Here is a 26,892-nt window from a genome sequence, read left to right as displayed (position 1 = left end):
ACTTCAGCATTTTTCACTTAATCAAACAGCCACTACAGAGAATTTATTATGCAATTAATCAAAGTAAGTAAAATGTTTCTGAAGATGCTTCCAATATATGCATATTATATGCACATGACAGCATTATAGTGGCTTAAAAAGATCCCATACATCCTTAAAAGTAGAGTCTTTTTAGAATGCATTTTTATTTTCTTAAAATGTTCTTGTTTTCTCTCTTCATTAATAACTGAAAGTTGTTTGAGAAAGAGTAAAAAGTTTACAAGCAAATACCAGACTGCTTTATATCTAAGAACCTTCTTAATTTTAATGATCTCATTAAAAATTGAGTAGGTTAGGAAAACAGTTTGGTGGATGGCATTGCTAAACCCACAACAAGCATTAGTCAAGCCCAGAATATAGCTTCACATGTTTTGTCTCAGAAAACACCATAGCAAAAATTAAACTTATAGATTGGAGCCGGTTAGTTTCTCTGCAAAGAATTCCTACTGTTGAACGGAAAACAATAGACTTTCAGATATATTTAACACCTTTTTTTTCAAAAAACACATTTAAGTGCCTGTGACAGAACAAGTCAGATTTTCATCGGGTTCACTTCTAGAGCTGTGTCAGAATGTAGCCTTGTAATTGCATAGGTATTTAAAAAAAAATGAACATGACATGAAAGCAAAAATTCTTCAATTAAGTTTTATCTTCAGACTCTAAGCACATGCAACTGCATACCTCCTAGGATATTCACAGTCATTTATGCAACACAGAAATACTGAAAGGATTTCAAATTGAGTTTTGGAAGGAGCAACAGCAAATCTTCCTCTGGCTCTCTGCCATGCCTCTGTATTTCACAGTTTGCTGCTGTTCTGCCACTGTATCTCTCCAGTTTAAGTCATGCATTTATTTCTTGCTCTGGAGTGATCAAAGCTTTCCCATGTAAGACAGAACATTATAATTGCCAATTTCAAAGGATTTTATGAAGTTGCTTCATAGATTTAAAATCATTAGCAACAGACTTAGTGCTCATCTAGTGAGATATCTTATAAGTCTAACACAAGCATTAATTAATTAGAGGTTTGACTAAGCCTTTAAGGTTTTGACTGTACTGGGAGCAGTGTAATATGCTTCACCTCAGCTGAAAGCCTTGGAGATGTGCAGCTTTAGGGAAGCTCAGTGACTCACAGGGAAATGCATCTGTTGTCTCTATGCCATCTAAAACATCTGATTTTCTACAAAAAGGAGCACATGCTGTATTTTCTTCCAGGGCACTGCAGCAGTTGCTCATTCAATTGCTATACCTGCCTGTGGCAGACAACCTCCTGCTATTCCAATGGAGGTGGTGCACATGCATACACACATTTCTTACACAGACTAATGATACAGCTACACACTTTTCTGGGAGAGCTACAATGCACTTTTCTATCTAACTGGTTCACCTTGTGCAACACAACAAAATCAGCAACTAGTCCAAGACTAAAAGATCCAGAGATTTCATGGGCACAGGGTAAGCAGGTGGCTACTCAGAGATGCCCAGAAGACCTAGATAAGCACCAGACTGAGCACCTGGCCAGGAGATAAAGCAGCATTCAACATCAGGTTTCAAAACTACAGAAGACATAGAAATCCTGCTGGAGCTTACACTGGATAACAAGTAGATAAAAGACAGAAATATGACAGGTACAGGAATCCCATGTATCACTGCTTTTATGACAGACATAACCCAGCATGGGCCAACTGCTGACCCAAGGCTTTAAACAACCTACAGAATGTATTTCTGGCCCACTGCCCATCGCAGACAGAGCAGCCCTTCCAGCAGTACAGGCTGCCAAATGCACATTTGTGTCTATCCCAGTAGAGAGATGCCTGCTGCAGCCACAGAGTGACAGCATTGTGGGGGTGTAGCAGGGGGAGAGGGTAGGGAGCCACTGCAGAAGGAGGAGATCAGGGATTTGCTGCTCACAATTTGCTGCTCACACACAGTGGCAGAGGTGCAGAGAAGAGAGGGCAAAAATCTCTGGAAATTCTACACTGAACCATTTTATCCCACACATTGGACTGCATAGTTAGGTTTTCTCTTTCAAAGTTTTCTACAATTCCCATCTTCAGCCTAGTACAGACCAGCAGTGTTGCCCATTCCCAACTATACCCTGTCACACTGTGGATCATATTGCTTTCCACAGCTGTGGTTCAAATCCTACATGGTAAATGTTTAGGATTGCCACCTCCTCTTTCTTTGGCAAATGTTGTATTATTAGATGATAATGGAAAGTATCCAGTATCAGCATTGCATAGCTGGTTTAGGGATAGTAAGATCAACTGTGAATTCCACAAGTCTAGCCATCTAAACAAGATGTGTCAGCATAGTTATTTCCAATATGTCCCAGGCATTTTTTCACATGTTATTACCAACAGTGACCTTTATTTTACCAGTCAAGTTTGCATGTCCCTATACAGGGCATGTGGCTGCTGTGAGTCCCAGTCTATGCACACCCAGAATTTTGAGTTCCACTGCAAGATGATGAAACCTCTTCGATTTAATCATACTCAGAGTAGGTTAAATGTCCTACTGCTTTGAACAGCAGATTTCAGGGTTACATGTGTTTCGAAAAGCTCTTGCACATCCAAGGAATTATTTAACCAATGAAGCAAACCAAGAAAACCTGTATTACAGTTTTGCTCAAATGCACTCTTTACAATTGTGATAGAATATGTAGATCATATAAGAAAAAGCTGATTATCTCATATTACCTTATTCACCAAAAACAGGACTTGATTTTCCGGTTGCTCCATATACTTTTTACTGTATTTCACTTGACTGCATGTAACCTGAAACTATTTGTTTTGCATCACTGCCTTATTAGCTTCACCAGATTTAGCTGAACCTGTCTTCTTCTATTCAGCAGGGCAATAAGGACATTTTTAATCTGCACTAAATTGCACTTGCAATATGTTTTACTGTGATGAATCTCTTTTCCTACAGTAAACACTTATATAGTTGCAAAAGCTAATCAGATCATATAAGATTCACACATATTACTATTAATAGGGCATTTTTGTTCCTGTTGTCATTTTTCACAGAATCATAGAATCTTTAAGGTTGGAAAAGACCTCTAAGCTGATCAAGTCCAACCATGAGGTCCAACACTTTATCATATCCCCTAGTGCCACCTTCACAAGTTTATTTTCAGCACTTCCAAAAACAGTGACTCTTCCACTATCTACAGGGCAGCCTGTTTCAATGTCTGACTAACCTTCAGTGAGAATATTTTTCCTAATATCTAATCCCCAATTTTCATGAGTACAGCCACTGCTCAGACAAATCTTTAGAAGATTTTGTGTCCCAGTCTTATCACTCACACAAAAAGTTTGGAACTTCCCATCAGACAGAGATGACTACCGCATGGAAACATACTTTGTCTGCTGATTCATGCATTACAAATCCCACAGTGAATAGCAAAAACCAGAAAATACTGAACAGAAAATAAGGCTTAGAATAAAGGATATCTTTGCATAATCCTCAGGAATTTTTCATGGATGTATTTTTTGCTAATAGATTAAAAGAATAATTTCTAGTCTAAGTATTCCTGAATTAATTCTGTTCAATGTAACATTGTCTTGACCCCTGGTCAAATACTTATATAACTTCCAAACACAGAAATCTTTTCTGTCTCTCACCAAGACATACCAAAAAATAAACCTTTGAAACTGATTAGGCAACAGGGCAGAAAATAAAACTCACAGAGAAACAAAATAAAGAATTTACATTTTTTACCCAGTGTTTGGTTAGTTCTAATACATATTAATTCATGTTTGTTTGATTTTTTACCATACAGAGATAGCAGTAAGCAAAATGCAAATCCCTTTTTCTTCATCCCAAATAAAGGAGGAGGAACAAACAGTGAAAAAGGATTGCATCAGGTATGTAAGTATTACACTTTAAAAGGAGTGCAGAAACCAGTCCAGGAGAGCCTTAAAAAGTTGCTGGAGTAATTTACATGAGTAAAGTACCCCGTAAAACTGCCTGTGTCTTTGGAGAAATGTGCATATAGTGAGAAATGGGGCTGACAGAGAGGCCAAACAATTTATCAGAGAATATGAGAGGTGAACATGGAGAGGACTAATGAGGAATGGATAGATAAGCCTGAGAACACTCAGAATTCAGTCAGTGCAAAATTTGACACTGAAATAAAATGAATTGAAATCTCCTATGGTTGTATCAGGTGTGAGAGTGAGGACATCACCAGTTCTCAAAGATTTTCAATTGTCAGTATTTTAATTCTCCTGCTAGCCCCTGAAGTCATACAACCACATGAGCAATTTCAAATACTTTCTTTTAAAGGTTTCCTACCTTATACTTCTACAAATAATCTTATTTAAAACAGCAAATGGTCAGCAGCCTCAAAACACAATAATCAAACCCAAAATTTAAATTTGTAAGTCTCATTACTTTAGGTTGTACTTATGATATATAGCCTCCTATTTATATTTTTCTTTCTTTTACTATATGCACTTTGAAATGCTGAGAGATACTTGAGATGCTAAATGAGTACTCATTCCTTAGTACCTCAGCTCACAAATGTGCCAGTCCATCAGACAGAATGACTGGTTTATATTGATTTGGTGGGCAGCTGGCTGGCATAGCCAGGTGCACTCTGCTCACTTTTGTTATTTAGCACAGTTTGAAACTGTGCCATGCTACTCACTGACAGGAACTGCTAGATCATTGACAGGGTTCTCTCCTGCTTCAGGTGCCATAGGCTCTTATAAAAAACATAGTACTCTACAATTAAGAACAACAACAACAACAAAAAAACCCCACAAAAAGTAAAGCAAACAAACAAAAAACACCAGCAGAAAAACAGGCTGACTTTTTGCTCCCACATTAGAAACACTTTTCAGGATTCCACTGTTTTAATCACAGAATCACGAGGTTGGAAGGGACCTTCAAGATCACTGAGTCCAACCCACACCCTAACACCTCATCTAAACCATGGTACCAAGTGCCACATCCAGTCTTGTTTTAAACACATCCAGGGACAGTGATGCCATCACCTCCCTGGGCAGACAATTCCAGTACTTTATCACTCTTTCCATAAAAAGTCTTTTTCTGATATCCAGCCTATATTTCCCTTGGTGCAGCTTATGACTGTGACCTCTCATTCTGTCAGTTGCTGCCTGAAGAAAGAGACCAATCCCTACCTGACCACAAACACCAGTGTGCCCAAGCAGCCTCCAACCTCCACATCTCCCACCAGCCCATCCCTCTTTGCAAACAAATCTAACTCTGGCTCACTCACCAGCTGCAACAAAAGGTTGTCCTTCACACACTCTAAGAACTTCCTAGACTGCCTCTTTTCTGCTTTATTAAGTACCCAGGAGGTGTCTGGTAGGCTAAAGTCACCAACAAGAACAAGGGCTGGTGATCCTGAAACATTCTCCAGTTCCTTCTAGAATAAGTTGTCCACCTCCTCTTCTTGGTTAGGTGGACAATAGCAGACTCCCAGTAGGATGTCAGCCTTATTGACCTTCTCCTTAATTCTTACCCACAGGCATTCAACTTCATCATCATTAGTTTCAACATCCATGGCATCAAAAGCCTCCCTAATATAAAAGGCCACTCCTCCAGCTCTTCTCCCTTTCTTCTCTTCTGAAGAGCTTGTAGCCATCCAGTGCAGCACTCCAGTTCTGTGAGTCGTCCCACCACATTTCTGTGACAGTGGCTACATCACAGCTCTGCTGTTGCACCATGGCCTCCAGCTCTTCTTGTTTACTACCCATGCTGCAGGCACTGGGATACAGGCACCTCAGCTGGGCTACTGATTTCACCCCTAGCTCAGGCTTACCACCCTTGGGACTGATCCCAAACAGCCCAGCTGCACCCCCTTCCCCCTTCAAACCTATTTTATAGTCCTCTCAATGAGTCCTGCCAGTTCATGAGTTAAAATCCTTCTGCCCTTAACAGAGAGATGGAACCCATCCAGTCCCAGCAGGCCAGTTGCCATAAAAGTTGCCCCATGATCAAAGAACCCAAAAGTCTGCTGATGACACCAACCCTTGAGCCACTTGTTGGTAATGAGAGCTCTCCCTTTCCTTTCATCGTTTTTCTATGTCACTAAAGAGACTGAGCAGAACACTGCATGAGCTCCTGCCCTATCAACCACTTGACCCAGTGCCCTAAAGTCCCTTTTAATTGCCCTGACACTCCTCTTTTCAATCTCATCACTGCCAGCCTGGAGTATCAGCAGTGGGTAAGGATCAGAGGGCTGGATCAGCCCAGGGGCTGATATCTCAATGATATCCCACACCCAGGCCCCAGGGAGGCAGCAGACTTCCCTGGGGAATGGGTCCTGTTGACACACGGGGCCCTCTGTTACCCTCCGAAGGGAATCATCACAACAACCCTTCTTTTCTTTTTGATGTTAGAGGTGGTGATCCATCTGACAGGTGAAGCATTATTTGGCCCACTGGGCAGATCATTTTCTCCTACACCATCTGGCTGACCTTCTAGATCCAGGGCCTCACACCTATTCTGAAGTGGCACCTGCACTAACTGCAGTTTTTGATCGTGTAAAAGCCATTACTAACAAAAAAAACCCCAAAACCAACCAACCAACTAAAACACAACAAACTAAAAACCCCACTAGCAGAAGGAAACCTGCCTGCCCTGCATGCATGAACTGCCACACAAACTGCAGTGCCACACCCTCAGACATGTGCCATGCCCCTGTGTGCCCACTCCCATGATTAGGAACCTCCTCCAAATTTTCATTATAAATTTGCACATTGCCAGTTTATAGCCATTTGGATTTGTGTCAGCACTGTCCTAAAACTTAAACACATTTTCAGGAACTTTTCTCCTTGGGGTTTTCTTTAACACAAACTGAAAGTGTGTTACAAAAAGCCCAAAAAAACAACAAGAAGTCAGTTTTTCTGCAGCATTGTAAGATGCATGAAATGCAAAGGCAGTGACCAAAGCTCAAAGATATAAAGAAAGAGGTAGGCACAGATCACACAAGATTCTCCCCAAATTCTGTGCAAATGACAGGTAGATGGGCTGTGTGGTGAGAGCACCAGTGGCAATGACATATCACAGAGATAACTGGAGTGCTCCAAGAAGCTGGAAGAAGGCTCCTGGGCCTCCCAGGAAGTCCCAGCCTGACAAATTTGTTAGTTGTCAGACTTGGATATACCTATCAGAATAAGACTTACAAAAGATACTGACAGAAATATCTGGCATAGACGTGAAACTAAATTACTTTTTTAAACAGCTGGAAAGAGATCAAACACAGTTGGTCAGTTTGGGGATGGAGCCAGAAGAAAAATTTCCTGGAGTAATATTAGGTCCCTTTTATAAAGCCATCTGTTACTCTGATCATTAGCTATTTAGTCACAGCAAGCAGATGATTTTCTTTCTGGGAAATTCTGCTGAAATCATGGCGTTCAGCATATAAAGCAATTGAAGAATCAAGTCTTTTTTTAAATGCTGATTTTAAAGGCTTAATTTTTCCTCAAAATATTTGCTTTAGCTTTCAAAAAGCTTTCAGTTTCTTTGGTATATGCAGCCCCTTCAGAACATTACAAATTTAGCTTTTTTAAGGATTTGACAGCTTTGAAAATGTCATTCCTTTTTGAAAAATGTATTCTGAAGAATTATGACACAAACCAGTCTAAATCTCAACGAATTCAATAAATTCTTCCATTTTCTTCAGGAAAATATTTCATTTGGTTTGGACAGCTTATTTAAAAAAAAAAAAAAATCTGTTCTAATTAAATAACTTACCATGACTTCCAAGACAATTTTAAATTAGTCAGGAATTCTTTGTCACATTCTGTTACAGAATTTACAAAACCATGTCTTTCACTAAGATACATTTGATGTGATTTATTTTTATGCAATATCCTTTATTTATAGGATTTTGAATACCAATTTTTTGTTAACATGATTTCAACACACTAGAAGTACTCTGGACATCTCTTATTTTGCCCTTTTGATGTCACTGTTTAACCACCTCTTCCCTTCTTTACTCTTATCCTATCTCAACAAACACATAAATGAGGCAGTGAAGATGGATAACTTTTCAAATGTTATCTACTTTGTATTTCAGCCTTCAGGTAATCCAATATTCAGCAGAAGTTTTTTGGCAATGAGGATGACAATTCCCAGCCAAATTACTAACAGTGCTCCCAAAAGCTCCTAAAGAAATCTCTCACTGGTCAGGTGAGAAGTCCTACTAGCTCCATATAGAAATTTAAGTTTATAAGTTTAGTGAAACATAAAGGATGGCAAAAAACCCCAAACACATCACCTTGTACATCTAATTGGATGCTGTAAAAATCTAGACAAGAAAACAGTGCTTTTTATAATGCAAGTAGCCAAACCACATCTAGCCTATTTTACGCTGCTGAATCTGAAACTGTGGTGCAAAAGATGTATTCAATATCTTTTTCTAAGCCTTGACTTAGAAAAAAATTCAAGTGCAAGTTGGCTTTAGGAGAATTACCCACCTGCCAGGCAATAGCAGTAGTTTCCAGGGCAGCTCCACTGTCTTTAGGTGATCTCAGCAGCTGAGTGCAGTAAAAGCAACTGGCTTGCCCAAATGGTGCTCAGCTGACCAGGACAGCTGATGTGAAATGCTGAGTTGGTGGGAAAATGTTTGAGCTTTGCCCACCTTTGAGAGGTTAGTCTTTCAGAAGTGCAGCCTAGAGTTCCCTTCTTTAAATAAGTATGCCAAACTATTAAAGAAACAAGAAAAATCTAATCTTTTTTAGAGAACAACCAGAGAAAAGGCAGGAGTAGTGATTTATGCATTGTATCCAGCAAGTAGATAATGAAATACTGAGTAGGAGCAGGCATAAGAATTCATATTTCCTATCTTGCTGTAGCATCACACTAATTTAGAATCCTTGCTTCAGAAGCCTGAAGTGGATGCTTAAGGAAGAGTGAGAAAAAGTCAAACTTATAGGTTGGAAAATTTTCTCATAAACTTTCCCAGGTTCCATTTCCAGCTCCAAAAATTCTGTAAATAGATGTGGTTTCCAACTGTTTAGCAGCTTCTTTCATGACTTTGCCCAGAATACTCTCAATTTTTTTTTTTTAATTTAAAAGAATAAGCTAAATTGCTTCCTATTACACAAGAAGTATGAAAAGTCTTCTCATTTGACTAAGCCTAATGTTTGAAGACAGAAGATGTAGGTTGAAATCCCTTTATCTCAGATCAGGGCTTCTCTCTAGACTGTGTGGGTAAAAGGATTCAGTGACTGGGCTGCAACATGAGAAGGTGGCACAGCCATCACCTTGTCCTGTGTCTTGAAGTAGCAGCAGCCAGATTAAGATACCTGATTCTGTCAGCAAATATATTTAGGGAAGCCTTACTGACTTAAGGTTCAGGAAAGTCATCTGAAAGGACATTTGCATTTGGATCCAATGAACCTTTGGAGTTAAAGAGGCACTGAGATTCAGGTAAGGCTCATGCAGGAGAGGAACTATAGCTGCCTGAAAACTTCCCTGAAAGCCATCAAGGTATGAGCTGAGTCAGGGAACCTTTTTATTAAAATACTGGCTTCAGACACCTAAGTTCCACAGGCATCCTACTTCCACTGCCCAGTGTTCCTCCTCAGATGTAGGATAGTACTTTTATCATCCTCATGACTTTCACCACAATAATGATTTTTGAAATTAGTTAGTCAAGTGGGGTCCTCAAATATTAATGAAAAATGCTGGTTTGTAGGGTGAAATATAGCTACTTCCAGTGGATGAAAGAAAACCAAAGTCAAGTATGGACAAGATGTAGAAAGCAATAGGAGTTTTTGAGAGGCATTCCTCATCTAGAATAATCTGACACTTTTTCACAGTGTCTTTTTTACTTAAAAAGTCTATCATTTCACCTCTATCAGATGTGCCATAATTACCAGCCAGTGATGCAAATAAACCCTCACCTTGTTTCTAAACTTTACAGTTATTTCCAGTTTAGCCTCAAGACTGAATGGAAGAACATCAGTAATTTGTATTCAACAAGCAACCTGCACCATACCTTCCTACAAAAGTATTCTGTCACCAACAGTTCCTCAACAACCTGCAGGAGCCAAGTTTCATTTATAATCCTAGCCTCTTTGAAATATTTGCTATCTTTCATTTAGTGGATCTTGTTTTTTAATACTGTAAGTCCTTTTCTTCCTGTAGATTCATCTTTCTAATACAGAAGGCTTGACATGTATTCAAAAAGGTAACTTTTGTCTTTATGGGAAAAGAAGCTTATTGAATAGCCAAAGGATGTCTTGTACAGGAAAGCCACATAAATGGTGCAAGAAGCTGTGAGAACTGAGCTGTTAAATGGGAGCTGGGGGCTCCGGAACTGCCACAGACTCCCAGGCCCTTCGGGGAATACTGAGAAGCACTGCACATTTGAAGAGGAATTGAAATTGTCAGAGACAGAACAGAATCTGTTCACTCTTAAATTCCTAATTAGAGATCTCATAGTGGGAAGTGGCCACTTAAATGATGAGCACTGAAAATCTACGAAGTAGCCTTCCTTAAGAAATGGGCAAGGGACTATTTTCATAAATTAACATCCTAATTTACACTACGGATTATAATGATAATATTTTCAAATTACCATCTTATTTTTATACATATATTTTAGTTTCTCTCCAGGAATCCAAGTAGAAGGTTAAATTCAGAGATGAAGTAAGGCCAAATGCAATTGAGAAAACTCTCCTTATAATTTGTATTGATTCAATGTTGGAAACTATTATTCTAGGTGTTTTAGATATGTCCTACAGACAACTAGTGTGCTGAGTAAATATTTGGCTACACTGACATTAATTTTTAAATGCCATTCATATCTGCCAGTATTTGAACCTAAAATAAATCCATACTGTATATTTAGATTTTGATATATAAATCTCTATGGTACAAAAATGTAAAACATATATATGGCCATAATATAGATTGTTAAAGTAGACTATAACCAAATAACCAAATATTTAACCATAATACAGGTGGTCAAAATCAGCTCTGAAATACTTATTTTTTTGTTTTAGCTCTTATGTTTAAGATATGGCAGGATTAAATTTCTCCATAGGAGCTATGTATCATCATCCATAGGAACATATAATCTTAAGCATAAAATGTGCTAAAGCCCTAGAAGTAGTATACATTAATATTACTGTGTGACCTACAAAAATACTGTCAAAATAAGAGGTCAGTGCAAAAAAGAAGGATCTGATCCCACAATCCTTTAACAGTCTAAAGGCTTTCTGAGTCTGAACATGTGGCCATGAGAATGAACACAAAGTGCAGTTGGATTTAGGAAGCCAAAGGGATGCTCTGCCTTATATTCTCATAATTTTTAGTTGTGACCATCCAGTAAAGAGTGTAGAGAAATTGTTTTCATGTACATAGTGAGGTGGATGCTGCTTGACAGCTTGGAAATACTGTCCTGATGTCAGTTGAATAAGAAAAATAATAATATTTAGGGAACTCTTACCATCTTTGTGCTAATAAAGCCATGGCACAGGGATGCCAGAAACAAACTAAAAATGAGAAATCTTTTCTAGATAGTGAGAAATTAAACTGAGACACAACTAATTAGGCAATTCATAGATTAATGAGTTGCATTTTGAAAGGCAAAAACCCCAGTTGAGGCCAGACAGTGACAGCAGTAGGATGCAGATTAGCAAATCCTAGAGACACTTTTTACTTTATTTGGGGAAACTACCCATACATTTTGCTAGTGAGAGCATAGAGTATTTTTAACTCTTGCCTAAATATTTACACTTCTTTGACTCAAATTTAATCCCAATTACAGTGTAACTTGTAAAAATATGTTCCTTTTTCTATGAATATTTTGTTGCCTATACAGATTCATAAATAGTCTACTTATTGGAAAGGTTCTAGATATTATTTCCTTAGGAGCAATATGACAAAAGGCACAAATAAGGCACACCTCATTGACTTTCAGGTTATATGGAACACATCAGTAAGCCAGGGCAGATTTTCAAAGAGTAGGTTCAGTCTGAGATATATGAAGTCTGAGGATTACATATTTATAAGTTTCTCCTTTAAAATAAAAATGTAAAAACACAAGTGAATTGTCCTTGTAGGGTATGGGTTTTTTTCCCTTTAATCTCAGTAAAAGAATTTAAGAGGAAATCTCTAACCACACAGTAGTGTTCATGAGCAATTCCACAGGATTTCTAGAGTTCCTACTTGTGACTGAATAGCATCTCACTCCACAGGTTTCACTGAACTTCACTAAGTGGCACTCACTGAGAGCACTCAGATAATACCCTGCTCCATAAATAATTACATCAGTACTTGATGTAATCAAGTTCCTTGGCTTCAGTAAGACTGTGAAGGAAGGTTCTATTCATAACTCAGCAGGGATACTAGAATTAAGCTCCTAAGCATTTCTTCAGTAAAGCAAAGAATGAGCTGTCACTGTCTTGTCATTCCCAGAAGAACTTTTTGCCTCCATCTGCTCTAACAGTTTATTACTCAGTGAGGCTGATTTGGCTGCCTTGGCTGCCTTGTCTTTTTCGAACGCGTATGAGACAGATTTCCCTGATGAATCTCCCAATGTCAACAGCAAAATTCCCAATCAGATTCCCTGGGAAGGACCACGTATAAATCTCTGTACCACACCAGCTAAGGACCCATCACTTTTTGAAGCTACAAGCAGATGAAGCTGGGATCTACTCACTGCCTAACCTCACACTAATAAGCATAGGCTCCACAATGTGAGGGCAGATTGCCATGCTCTCCAGCAACTATCCATTCAATCTGGTTTCTTCTGCACCAGAAATATTCAATGGTAAGAGAGACAGACCCATCCATTTCTTCTCTCCTAGCAAACCCTTGGAACCATACATTGGTGATAAGCAATAATTTGTTTTATATTTTATAAGATACCCAAACAACAACAACAAAAAATCCTAACAAAAACATAAAAGAAAATAATATCAGGATTCTAAGTATTTGTTTCTATGAACTAATGTTGTCAGATTATAGCATATTTGTTATGGAGAGGTAATCAAATAGGAACATATTCAAATGAAATCTGATTAAATCAATCTAATAGCCTGTACAGGGTATTCTTTCTTGGAAACAATCATACTCTTAAACACTGAGAAGTCCAGCTCATGAGTCCTCAGAATGGTGCACCACTGAGACCAAATCACATCTAGAAAGAGGGTCTTCTCCAGGTCCGGTTTGAAAACAACAGTGTATCAGTTTAGGGAAATGAAAAGTAGCCACATTTACATCTTAGGTATGAATAGAAAACCTTTTCCACCCTGTCAGATCTTGTAAATTCATGAATGTAACATACATATTCACAGCAAGTACCTAAACATAACCTTACATGAAACCAGCTTATTTCCAATAAGATGCTAGATGAAATTATTTAAAACAAACAAACAAAAAAGATTACAAAAGTTATGTTTATGTCTTGCATTCCTTCCAGTGTGATAGGATCATCTGAATAGGGAAGTTCTTTCCAAAATTTGATTTGTATTACATTATGATCATATCATCATATATTTGATCTGTTCTCAAATATTTTCGTGCACCTCCACACACATATAAAAGCACCGGCTAATTTTTTTCCTCTATATAGACTTGGTAGTACATCTGGTTTTAGGAAACAGGTTGGCAATGTAAGCAAGACATTATCAAATTTTAACAAACTTAACAAAAGTTTTTTAACTTTGCCATAATATAAGAGAATTATTGGAAGTAAGAGACGTGGAGTAAGCACCCTGTTTTTAGGAACAGGTTAGTTTAAAAGTGACATATGAATGTTATTAATGCCCTTACAAAGATGATACATTTTAACTGAAGATCGGTTACATTCATCATGTTTATAGTCGAAGCATTCCACAGTATTTTCTAAAGAGAGGCAAAAGTATTTTCCCTATAAAATAAAAAAGCAGTTTTCTCTAACAGAACTTGGTACAAAATTGCTTCCACTGAGAGTGAAACTTAACCCCGATCTTTGTTTATAGAGATGCATGGTTTCAGAAGCAGCACCACCTATTGGGTGACAAATGTAGGTTAGTGACTACTTTGTCACCGCAGACCTATTGTAAAACTGGTTTTGTACACAGGGAGGTGAAGCTCCCAAGTTCCTCATACTGAAATATAAGCAGCCAACCGGTATTTTCTAGTGATCTATTTGATAACAGTTTATAATTTCAAAACGATCATCCACCAGGACACAAACCCGACCACATAAGCTGCTAGTGTTTATTTGATGAAGTACTGAAGAGAGCACTTTTAACAGCATTAAGTGACTCACGCCGGTTATAATAACCATCCTATCATGTAACAGGGAACGGCATGATTTTTAGGATGCACTCCAGTTGCACCGGTCTACATGAGCTGAAAATGTGTTTGGTTATGTAAGCAGTCCTACTAACATCTATATATGAATCCATATTCTTTATGCGGGGCCCCACGTGAATGAACGACTCGTATTTTGCACGGTTTAGGGCAACCACTGACGTTACTCGTTCAGGGAGAACGAGTCCTTTTTTGAAACGAAATTTCGCACCATCCCCTTGTCTTCGGAACAGTTAATGCGATACCTTAAAGTAACATCTTACATTCCATATCCCCAGAGAAGCTCGGGGAATCAGCATTGCTGGGCATGCATTTTCTCTCTCCCCGTGGCACCGGCGCACAGCCGGTCCCTCGGCGGCGGGTGCCGGGAGCCCAGCGGGGCCGGACCCCGGGAGGGAGCAGAGCAGGGTGGGCTGGCGAGCCCCGCTCGGAGCAGCCCGGCGGCGCCGGCGGTGGCGGGGGCACCGCGCATCCTCGGAGCCCGGCGGCTGAGGGAAAAGGGGCAGAGAAACGCTCCCACCCGTGCTGTTGACAGCGTGTTTTCGCTGTGTGGAACAGGCACGGACTGCGCCTGCATAAATAAGGAAAAGGGATCAGAGAGACCAAAACCCACCGGAGCCCAGGGACAAAAGTTGTTCCGAAGCCCGAAGATGAATTCATGCAGAGATCACTCACCCACTCTGAGGATACAGATGAGCTGGATGCAGGCAACCAAGCGCCCGAGAATGAGCATGTCCAAATCGTCCCTCGCCTCCTTCCGACTGCGTGCCTGCCTGTCCGGCTGTCTCAGCCTCCTGCCCGCCCGCCGGCCTCCGCGGGCAGCTGCACCTCTCCCCCGCGGGGACCCGGCTCCGCGCCGCGACCGCGCCCGGCGGCCGCCCCCACGCCGCGGGCGGGCGGATCGGCGGCGCTGGGAGCTGGCGGGGCCCGGCTCCGCTCAGCGCATGGCGGGGGCTGCGAGCGGCGGCGGGGGAGCGCTGGACGAGCGGGGTGTCCGCTTGATGTGTCTGTCGCGAGTGCGTGTATGTGCGGTGTATGTCTGTGTGTGCCGTGTATGTGTGCGCGGGGGGGCGGAGACCGCGCTCCGCTGGGCGGGCGCGCACGTGTGCGCGCGTGTGAGAGTGCGTGTGTGAGGGTGTGTATGTGTGCGTGAGAGCGTGTGTGTGTGTGCGTGTGTGTGTGTGTGTGTGTGCGTGTGTGTGTGCGTGTGTGTGTGTGTGTGCGTGTGCGTGTGTGTGTGCATGCGAGAGTGGCTGCGTGTGTGCGGGGGTGGGGGATGCGTGTGCGGGGTGGTGAGTGCGGTGGCGCGCACCCGCGGGCGGGAGGAACAGAATCCCCCCGCTCCTCCTAAAAAGCAGGAGGGGGGGAACGAGGGCCTGGGGAACCTGGGGACCGTGAGGAGTTCACGCCGCCGCGAGCAGACCGTGACCCTGGGGGTCGAAGACTGGGACGCATCTGCGGCACTGGCGGGGGCAGAGCGGCCGCGGGGTCGCAGCCCCCCAGCCACCGCCAGCCTCCCCTTGCCGTGGGAAGAAAAGTTTATTTCGAGGCGGAGGGGAGGTGGCTCTGGGGTTCGCGAGGTCTCCGAGGTCAGCGAGGTGCGCGGGCGGTCAGTGCAGCCTGGAGCCCTCGGAGCCCAGGCAGGGCAGGACCGAATTTGGCAGCGATCGCCCCGGGCCGGCCGCGGGCGGCACCGCCGCGGGCACCGCGTGGGAACGGGCGCGGGGCAGCGGAGCCGCCTCTGAGGCGCTGCCGTTTGCCGCCTGCTCCTGCCCCGGGAACCGGAGGGGTTGCGTGTTCCCTGGGAACTGGAGTGGCAGCGGGGGAAGGGGCTGGGGCAGCGGAATATCATTATCCGACGGAGAAGTGGGTCAGGGCGCAGGCACTGGCACCGTTTTTGCGGGAAGTCAAAACAAGACCAGAGGAAAAAGAAATCAAACCCCACCCAAAGCAGAAGTAAAAAATGAGGGCAAACAAGCACCAGGTCCCGCGTATCGGGGAAGCGCGGGCCGGACACGGGGCTGGGGGGATGCGGAGCAGCACGCGTGGGGTCCCGGCTGAGCCCCCCTTGGCTGCACCACCCTGCCCTCTGGGCTGAGCCTGCCTTCCCACGGCCTTCCAGCGCCGAGCTAGCCCTCACGGGAAAACATAAGGGGGCTGGAAGCACCCCTGACAAACACAAGAGATTTTGGGAGCGTTAGATGGTACACACGGTCCTCGGCTTCATCCCAGGCTCGCCGAAGTGCAGCCCAGGAGCCCTGTGAATGGTCCCTGTGTTTGTGATACTGCTTGCATCCGAGGGAAACGCTCTATTCTGCACGGATGTGATGTGACTTTTAATGGTGGGCAACTTAAGTGTAAAAACACTTGGTGCTTTATAGGTACCCTACTCTACTGAGCCTCTCAGTCCTCAGGCACAGGAGCTGCATCTGCCAGCTTCTCCTTCAAAGTAAACAAAAAAACTATCCTGTGTGTTTCTCATTTCAATTTCCACCTGCTCTACCTGGCTTTTTGGGATGTTATGAGGTATCTTGACATTAAACAAAGTAGAAGTTTTAGGGTGAACGAAAGTTAAGAGGAGAAAGTGCCAAGATGCTCAAGCAGTCAACTGTATTTGGAAAGCAGACTGCAGATGTGTCTTCTCATGCAAGGTCAGCATCTTTCAGAGTACTACAGTGTAAATACAATAGAGGTTGGTTCATTAGGAGAAAACTTAACTTGAGTGACAGCTCTTGTTAAATGGATTTTGGTATAATGGGAAGAAACAAGCTTCATGTGCTGAGCTCCACCAATAAAATCTATTTTTGGATTGTCCTAAGGGAAAATGTTAAAGATTTTAATCAGCTGATTTTTATGTTATTTAGTGAACCTAAATGCCAGGAAAAAGCTCTAGTGATTTCCAAACTCATACACAGACTAGCATGCACAAACACACAGATACACATATGGAAGACAAAATACTAATACAAATAATTAATATATTTGAGGTAAACTCCAGCTCCAACACCATTTTGCAATTGGCTTAGTTTCTCAGTAAGAGTAAGAATAATACAACATTGCACAGGAGTATGTATAGGTATTACTGTAATGTACAGTATAAAGCCATAGCCTGCAGTAATGCCTGACTCTCAGGCTATACCTCTGCTTGGCTTTTCTCTCAAGATCATAGGTAGATGTAGCTCAGTTCTATTGCTTCTAGGCATTCATGAGCTTGCAGCAACTTCCACATTCCTCCTCTATCCTTGTTGGACCCAACTTTTGAGCAGTTTGGTGACTTTCTAATCTCCAGGTACTCAGCTGTGGCCAGCTGCTCTCTGGTTTGTGATTGTCTAACAAGACTAAAGGACCTCCTCTTAACAGCTGCTAACATGATTAGCTGCCCAGGTACGTTTAGATAGGTTAATGTTTTCCTTTCTTACAGGGTTTATTTTTTATTTGTTCCCTGAGTAAGTTACCCATCATGAACACATGCACAATAAAGGTTAAGTATAGCATTCACAGAGGGCACTACTATTTCCTAGTTTTCCACAGTAAATTGCTACACAGGGAGAATCTGGACTGACATAGTTGTTATGCTGTTATTTTCCCTTTCAGTAGGTAAATACACTGTAGTATTTTACAAGGTGAATGATAAATATTTAAGACAGATCACCAGTGAACGTGTTAGACTCTCCATAATTTCACACCTTCACATCAAAATATAGTCTCCTTAAAACATGACCACAGGTGCTTACTCTAAGCAATTCATCTGTAGTTTTATAGCCTATAATACAGAGATAATTAGGATGGATTAGAAGGTTCATCTCTGGCCTTTCAGTGTGTGTGCATAGCTGGTCAGAAAAGGCATTAAATTATAATACCCTGTTGTGATAATACTTTATAGCTGCTTTGAGTAGGTGTCAGTGGTTTAGAAAATAAACAGGACAGAGGCTAAGTACTGCAATTCCCTTCTGGTTCTTGAACTGAGGAACAGCTGGGGAGAAAGCTCTCTGTGGTGCAGGAAGCACTTGGCTGTGATAGGGTGACACTTCATATTTGTATTCAGCTGTCAGTTCATGATGTTTTAGCTTGTACTGTGACAAGCCAAATTCACAGAAATTAATTTGGAAATAAACAAATGTGCAAAGAAAATAATTAACTAGCTCGAAGCATAATTTCTATTACTACTTCTTCTCTCTTCTGTGTGAAGTATAAATAACTCAGAACATGTCACAGGAGCAAGCAGATATGAAATTGACTCATAGCTAACATTACCGATTTCTGTTTCTTTAAGACTTACTGTTCTTATTGATGACTTAGCAATGAAAAGATGTCTTATTTTCCTCACTTTACTGTATAGTAGATATGTTGTGGATTTTCACAAGGTTTTTTTTTAAGTACATAATATTTCTACTTGTACTTTTATAAAACATTAGCAAATATTGATGAGAAACTGTTCCCTGTTTAGTACTGTTTAAAACTTTTCTCCTTTTGAAAGGCCTTTCTTTTATTTTCAAATTTCTTTAATGTTCAGCTTTATTTTCTTACCTGATGTTAAACATTTTCTTCAAATCTGCTCTTTTTATCAATTGCAACATTTTTTATCAGGCTAAATGAACTTTTTCTCAGTGTTGATGCTGTATTTTCCTTTGTTTATTTTTGGAGTGAGTCATTCCACGGTTCCTTCGGCTTTTAACTTTTTTTCTTTTTCTAGCTTTGAGTGCTTTATGGGTGTTTTTTCACAATACTGTGGATTTCCTGTAGTATTTTTCTTTTCTTGTTTTAAATTTCAGTAATGTCTTTGATATTGGTCAGATCACTTTTTTGGGTTTACATGCAGTTTTCTTCTCTTCTCTTCTCTTCTCTTCTCTTCTCTTCTCTTCTCTTCTCTTCTCTTCTCTTCTCTTCTCTTCTCTTCTCTTCTCTTCTCTTCTCTTCTCTTCTCTTCTCTTCTCTTCTCTTCTCTTCTCTTCTCTTTTCTCTTCTCTTCTCTTCTCTTCTTTCCCTCTCCCTCTCTCTCTCCTGGAGTTGCTCTATAACACCAGTACATCTTGGTATGTATGGTACAGTAGTTTAACAAAGAATCTGATGGACTTCCACCTTTAATTTCTAATTTGCTGGAGAAACCCACATGTAAATAGAAAATATTTAAGAGGTGTGTTCAAAACGTGTTGTCCTGGCAATGTCTGTCATTACCATCATTAGGAATATCATCCAGATACATGATACAAAACCAAACCAAAATGCAAATTCATTAGGAGTCATGCTGAAATCAAACATGTCAGATTTTTCAGGTTAAAATACTGGTTTTCTTCAGAAAACCATGAGTTTTTAATATTGAATGCCCCTTTACATGAAGAAGTGTTAGCTTGGGATCTCAAGCTTTTGTTTTGGTAATATCAAGGTACAAAATGAAAGTAAACCGACTTTTTGTCTACCTCAATTTTGTTCAGCATGTTAGAGTTTCAAGATTCATCAAAACCTATTAAAAAAGTTTTTTTCTTATTTTAGATGTATTCTAATTTTTGCACTCTATCTAGTGTTACTTTCATGTTTTAAAATTGATCTGAGGCATTACTTCCCTAATTCATCTGCCTTCAAGAACACAAAAAGACAAGAAAAACGATGACTTTAAAGTCCTTTTTTATCCCTTTCCTAAAAGAGAAATGTGACTCAATTGGTTTTCAAAGCTAAAAAGAAAAAAAGGCAGTATATGTATATATTTTCATCTCAGAAAAAGGTGAAAATTTGACAGTTTGGTAGCAGCCAGGTGCCATCAAACTCTTGGAAGGGGTGTGTGAGAGACAGTCTATTCACCTACTCTGGTTTTATTATTTTACTTCCCTGTAAGAACCAGTTGAAAAAAGCTGAATTGTTAGATGCACTAAAAAAAGCAGGGTTTAAACCTGTTTTTTTAGACAGCTGTCTGTCTGGCCTAGCCATGGAAAAGGCTTCAACAACACATCTTCTGGCAGAGCAAGTGATCTAATGAATGGTTTGTGGGCTAGAAATCTTACATGTTGGTTTCTCCCAGCTTTACCAGGTGATTGTGAAATAAACTCCACATTCCCCTACCAACTATCTTTTTTGGCAGAACCAGTCTCAGCCTAGCTGATTCTTTTTGCAGCTGCTCCTGGTTTAGTCTGCTGAAGAATGACTTTCTAACCCCACTATGTATCAGAGTAGAGTGATTATAGAGTGTGAGAAGTAAGCAATGATAGACTGAAAGGCAAATTTTGAACATTAAATATATATATATGCACATATACACACACATACATACATGGATGAGCATTGAATCAAATTTGTCTGCATTTCCTTCATACTTGTTTTTGGCTCTTTGATCACAATTTACCTCTGCTATGCAGCACTCAACACTACTACTCGGCACCCACTGCTGCTACTCAACACCTGTTAGGAACAAGTGTTTCCAACATATTTATTGAAGGTTATTTCTATCTTTTCTACACAAAATCTCTCTGTGAAGAAGGGTGCACCAGTGGCTGAGTTGCTGACTATATTTTCATCTCTGTGAGAGCCATGGCTGTGCTGTAAAATGCTCTTATCCAGTTGCAAATCCTTCCTGTGTTCTAGACAAATGCCTCTAGGGACATTTGGTTATCATCCATCTTGCTATAGAGCAAAGAAATGGAAGGAGGAAATGAAAAATAATATTTCATACTCCTCTTTAATTTCTGCTTGGATTATTAAATGTGAAACTGGAAAGAGAAAGCACAGCTTTGACCACACTGTCATATCATCCCACTGCCTGGTTACCTGTTAGCAACACAGTAGTTTCCTGCAGAGACAGATAAGACTAATGCCTGAAATGATAAATGAAGAGTGGGCAGGAGTGAATTATTTAACATCCAATTCCCCCTCCAGTCTCCAAACACAAGGTAATGTGACCTCCTGGGAGGCTGAGCTTTTGCTGAACTTTCTATGGAAGGCCAGGTGGAAGCAGGTGTGCCTTACTGCTGGGGGCAGTGGCAGCATGCAGAGCCTCTCCTGGCTCCTCTGCTGCCTGCCCAGGCACTGAATTTGGCCCTTCACTTTGAGACACATAAGGCACCCACTGTCTTTCATGTCACCCACGCAGTGAGCTGTGCCTACAATTCCACTTGTCCCCTTCCCCTCCTGCTCTTACTGCTGGTAAAGCCCTCCTTACAGAGTGTAAAGAGGCATTTTCTGTGCCAGTGAAGAAAATTCTTTCAGTCAGTAACTGCAGAATAAAGCACTGCTTTCAGTGGTGTCGATGATTAAAAGGCTCTTTTTCTGCTGCCTTCTTTTAAAGATAGTGTACATCCTGACAGGAAATTTGGACAAATAAAACCAAAATGCATACTTTCAAAAACACCAATCCAAAATGGAAAACTCCAGTGCATACTTAAGCTATGTATTAAAGGCATAGCATTAAAGGCATAGACTCAAACAGTTGGTCATGCAGAATAAATCCCATTCCTACATATGCAGCAGGCTTTAACAATAGCTCATTTAATAGCAAATAATAAATAATTAAATAAATAAATCTCCCTGGAACAAGCCATTAAGCTGAGATCTACTAGGATGATTCCAGCCAAAAGCAAGTTGGCACATTCACAGATCTTATCAAACAGTTCTTCCTACACTGACGTCACATTTATCTTTTTCTTTTCTTTATTTGTGAGTTTGGTGGCATTCTTCTTACAGCAAGTGCTGGCCTACAAACACAATAGATGTGAACTCCCTGAAACAATTTATCATAATGATCATGCTTCAGTAAGCATTGTTGATGATGCTGCACAGAGGAGTTTTCAAATAATGCATGTTGAATGGTAGGAATAGTTCACTGCTGGAAAATGAAGCATGGGAGGTTTTTTTCCTTAAATGCATGCTTATAATTTTATTCCTGTTTAGTTTTTTGTTTTTGTTTTTTTTTTGTTTAGGGTTTTTTTGTTTTTGTTTGTTTTTTTTTTTTTGCTTATAGCAAATTGTATCACGTTTACAATGTATGTTTCAATTTTAGCTGGAGTGAGAAGCTAGTTAGATTATGGAAATGAATTTGCATATTATGACTGCTATTATTCTCATAGTTTTAAAATATAAGTATGTTTGAAATCTATTAATCAACTGGGGATAAAAGTACACAGTAACAACAAAAGTATGCTGATATGCCATAGCCCATATCAAAAAAAGCAGCTATTTCTCAGTATTCAAGGTATCCACAAAATAAATTCACAACTCCTCCTTCTTTTGACGTTATCTCATGTTATTCGTTCATTGACAGAAAAAATAAACAGAGGCAGATATGCTGGATTCTAGTACATGGAAACAGAATGCTCAAGTTTCCCAAATAGGGAAATGAATTATTAAACAATGTTTCTTTCCTAATTCTAAAAGCATTTCTGGCAGTCATTCCATTGTAAAGGCTTTTAAGATTTCAAACACTCTGTTGTTAGAAACTTCTGAAATTTGTATAAAATGTTATCAGAAAACATAGACATCTTAATTTGCTACTAAAACTTCAGAGCTACCTATTAACTGGTAACGGAAGAATATAAAATTTAATAAATACAAATACATATGTGACACATGTGCAGAAAAGAATTCTACATCTTAAAGGAAAATGATGTGATCTGCAATTACTCTTGCCACTCACTATTTGATGTTCAGGGTTATGATAGACAGTTGTATGAAAAGTCTTGCTGAGTGCTTGGTAGATGTCAAAAAATGGCAAAAACATTCTTAAAGAGAACAAAACAGAGAACATAATTACTTATGTCACTCTATATATTCTCTCCTTGCTTAAAGCTTCTAATTATGACTGAAAGAAAATTACTTCTTAGGTTCTGTTGTTTGGGGTTTTTTTCCTCACCACGCACCTTCAAATACCAAAATTTTATTCTCCAAAGAACAACAACCTTCTCCAAAGAACACGTCAAAGATGAGGTGAGATCGCTTATATGTTTAGGGAACAAAAAAGAATATATTTGAGGGGAAAAAAAAGAGTTTGAGATACCCCAGTCTGGAAGGCAGACATCCCATGACCAAGGTCTGTAGAACCAGATCAGGTCATGGAGAGCATGGATGGGAACTGCTCACTTGTCCAACAGGAAGAACTGCTGGCAGCAAATGAATCCAGCATGAACCAAGTCTGAAAATACTCCAACCCCAAAGTTCTTTCAGTGATTAGATTCAGGCCTGGAAGTCCTTGGCAATGATATTCTGGGTTCAGTGTATTTTAGAGAGTTCAAGGACTGGTCAACAAGAGTTTAGAACGTTGCTAAAAGCACATGTACCATCAGTCTTAGTAAATCTGAACTCAGGATTAGTCAGTGGTTGCAGGTTATCTGGGGGAAGTATTGTGTACCAGTCCTCTATTTTGTGGGAACTTACTAACCCTGGAGAAAGAATGTTTTCTTTCTCTGAGCCAAATGACACTTTTGGATTGAACTGTTATAGGTTCATTCTTCACAGACAGCTGAAATCTTTAGAGGTCTTGTTGGTGACAAATGTGGTTCTGGCTGACGACAGAAACTATGGTGTATTTAAATATGGCAGGATAAAAAAGGTAAAAGTGGTGTTTACCATCAGACCATCAAAATATTCTGATGGCAATAAAAGGGTGTGCCAGTAGGTTATGCTTTTATCAAATGTCATTTGCTTGTTTTGAAATTCATCTGGAAAAAAAAGCAAACATGTCCAAATTACAGGAGAAAGCTAGATCCTTAAGTAATTTTATCATTAAGGTAAGAGTTAGGGACCAATTAAGTGAATGCTAAACAGCTAAGTTTAAGGTATGACCAAGCCCTGGCTTGAGGTTCACCTAATTGAACATGACATGAGACGTTTTCTTGTGGGACATAATGAATAGCAGAGTGAGAAGCTGTCAAAAGTTAGAAATAGTATTGCAAAGGTTGGCTATGTTTCACAGTTAGTTAAGGGTGAGTTAAATGAGTTGAGAAATGACCAAAATTCACAATAATTTGAGGGCAGTAGTGGCATCTTTTGGGGAGAGGAAATCTTAATGTCAGCAGTGCCTAGGTAACAGTATCAATAAACATTATTAAGGTCAAGGCTGCCTAGGTAACTATCTAAAATACCAAATTTGAATACATATACAGTAAAACTGGGGAAAATGGGCAAAAATAAGTGAAGGTTGGTCGCTTATTTGGAAGACCAGAGAAGAAAGGGAAGGGCTGAGGACAATGGGGGAGCATGTTTGGGAAAATATTGATGAGGAGCATAAACATGCTTGCATATGTTGAATAGGTAGTTGGTCAATAAGTATTTTTTATTTTGATCAGCATTCCCAATTGGCAGTATGAATCAGCAGTAGTGTGTGAAGACCCACGTGATTTCCTGGATTATCACTTCTATTGTGATCTTTCACTGTTTTGAAATATTGAATAATATAATTTGGGCAAATAATTGGAGTCAATCCTTAGTGCAAGCTTACATTATTTTATCTTACCAGAGTCAGTAAGATTTCTTGTTTTGTGGTTATCCTTGTAAAGCCCATGTTGAATTCCTGCTTCTGTTGTTCCGTTTTATATTGTCTTGATGGGAAGGTTATAGTTCGCAAATAAAGATGTGCAAATGTAAGGGCCTCCAATATGACTGTGCTCCTGTTACAGGACCAGGAGAACTGGCCAGTGTGTTCTGCCAAATATCATTGTCTGCTTTACAGGATGTGCTGAGTATCTCTCTGAATGCCATTGCACGGCTCAACTGGAATTTGACTGTGAGAACTTTGAAAACTTTGAAACTTTGAGAACTTTGAAAATTCACATACATGGAGAGGGCTCAATTCAAGTTCCTAAATATAGGCATTTAGTGCTATTTGAGAATCTGAGGACCTCTATGACCTGCACACTGCACTGTTAGTTGGGCCTCAGGACTTGGATGAGACTTGCAGCTGTAAGCATGAAATTCATTCATAAAGCATCTTGAGTGTTATCAGATGCCTATACATGGGTGCATGTGCTCAGTTATCATCTTCAAGCTGAATCTTCTCCCTGTTTTGTCACCTTCTGGGAGCTGCTAGGAGCTAAATCCCCAAAGCAGTTCTAGTGCATGGGTGTTGAGTTTCCTTCCATATTGCCTTCAGATGTTTGACTGTTGGAGAAAGACTCATGGACTGAGGTAATTCTATGCCTCTCAGAGGTTAGGGATGGGCAGACATTCCCTCTTTCTCCAGATAAGTACATATCCTCCCTGCAGGACTGACTGTTGTCCATGCACAGTCAAGGACACAATCCTTCCATGTGCTTAGGAACATGTGTGCTTCTATTTGGCCTCCTCCTTCTTCCCTGGTGGAGATGAGGAGATATCTTTCATCCTGCTGTGGTGCTTGGCAGAACAGGATTTGGACACTTGTAAGACAGCTGGGAGAGAAAGCAGGTAGTCTGATATAGCCAGAAATAGGAGGATGCACTGTGCAGTTTGGGGAGTGACTGTGTAAATGCTATGTGTGGGAAAGGAGGACTACCCTGTATACTAGTGGAAACTGAGATGTCATCAATGAGATGACAGAAATGTGCTGGGGAAAGGACAGATGTGATACTTTAATGGAAAAGGAGGAAGAAATGGTCTGTTCTTGGAGCAGAGAAGCGTAAAGCTGTCTGCTTATTGATGAAAGAAATTACTTACAGCAGAGGTGAGCACAGCTGTAGCAGGTCCTACAAACAGAGCTGGCAACCATGGCTGCCAAGGCTTAACTGGCCTGTCTAAATCATCTCTCAAGGTACAGGCAATTAGCTCACTTCTGGAGGCAGCTGAAGAAGGAAATGGCTGCTTTTTGTGCACCAGCTGAAGCTCTCACATAGGCAATAATTGGACACTTAGGTCTTCTCCATGGCTTTTGCAACATTCCCTGCCTCTTTTCATTGCCACACTTTGCCTGAAGGTCCTGAGACCCATTAAGTTGCATGAATGGTTTTGTGGGTTCTACTGCAGTGTTTTTCTGCTGTAAAGGTTTCTGTCTGCTCAGGGAAGATACCACTGCTAATCTGCTCACATGGGGATCTTTGGAGATGAGCACTGTACAGGCAGCTCAGCAACAGGATTTCAGGCAAACAGAGCCTGTGCAGCACTTAGTGTCATTTGTGGAAACTCCAAGCTCTATTTAGATTAAAGGCTTTGTGAAAAGGAAGATTATTATCAAGATACTATACCCATATCTAGTATAATTATGTATGAAAGTAGGAATACTCTTGTTGAAACATCTCCCATTTAGCTAAATTTTTATTAATAGGAGACAGGTAGGTTTAATAAGTGGGATTAGCACACATGAATGGCTACACTAATGAACTGTTAGCATAAATGAAATACTTTGAACTTTCATCATTTGGAACAAATAAACTTGTTCATCTCCTGAGTGATTTTTGAACATACCAAAAATATCCTTCACCCTTTGATGTGCAAGATAGCTACTTTAACATGGGAGGGTGGAGAGAAGGGTGGAGGTTTGTATGTGTATGTGTGTGTGTTTATCTGTGTGTACTACAGCAAGCTCCCACACTATTTATTTGTTTTTGAATTTTGTAATCTCAAACTAGATTTCAGATTCCAGAAACAATCAAGAATATGGGGGGAAAAAATTT

The 26,892-nt window shown here is 40.4% G+C and overlaps 1 protein-coding gene across 6 annotated transcripts in view; it reads right to left on the bottom strand.

Annotated features, from left to right (window-relative positions):
- Nucleotides 1–15,181, bottom strand: part of PTPRZ1 (protein tyrosine phosphatase receptor type Z1) — a 127,748-nt gene extending 112,567 nt beyond the window's left edge. For all 6 annotated transcript variants that reach the window (XM_079303049.1, XM_079303052.1, XM_079303053.1 and 3 more), the window contains exon 1: nt 15,005–15,181. In XM_079303049.1, the coding sequence (XP_079159175.1) occupies nt 15,005–15,062 (58 nt within the window). In that variant the 5' untranslated portion in view covers nt 15,063–15,181. The remainder of the gene's footprint in view (nt 1–15,004) is intronic.
- Between the last annotated feature and the right edge of the window lie 11,711 nt (nt 15,182–26,892).

Source organism: Erithacus rubecula (genome assembly GCF_903797595.1).
Source record: "Erithacus rubecula genome assembly, chromosome: 4".
Classification (NCBI taxonomy): domain Eukaryota; kingdom Metazoa; phylum Chordata; class Aves; order Passeriformes; family Muscicapidae; genus Erithacus; species Erithacus rubecula.
Note: the sequence above shows the minus strand (reverse complement) of the source record. Positions and strands in the feature narration are given on the sequence as shown.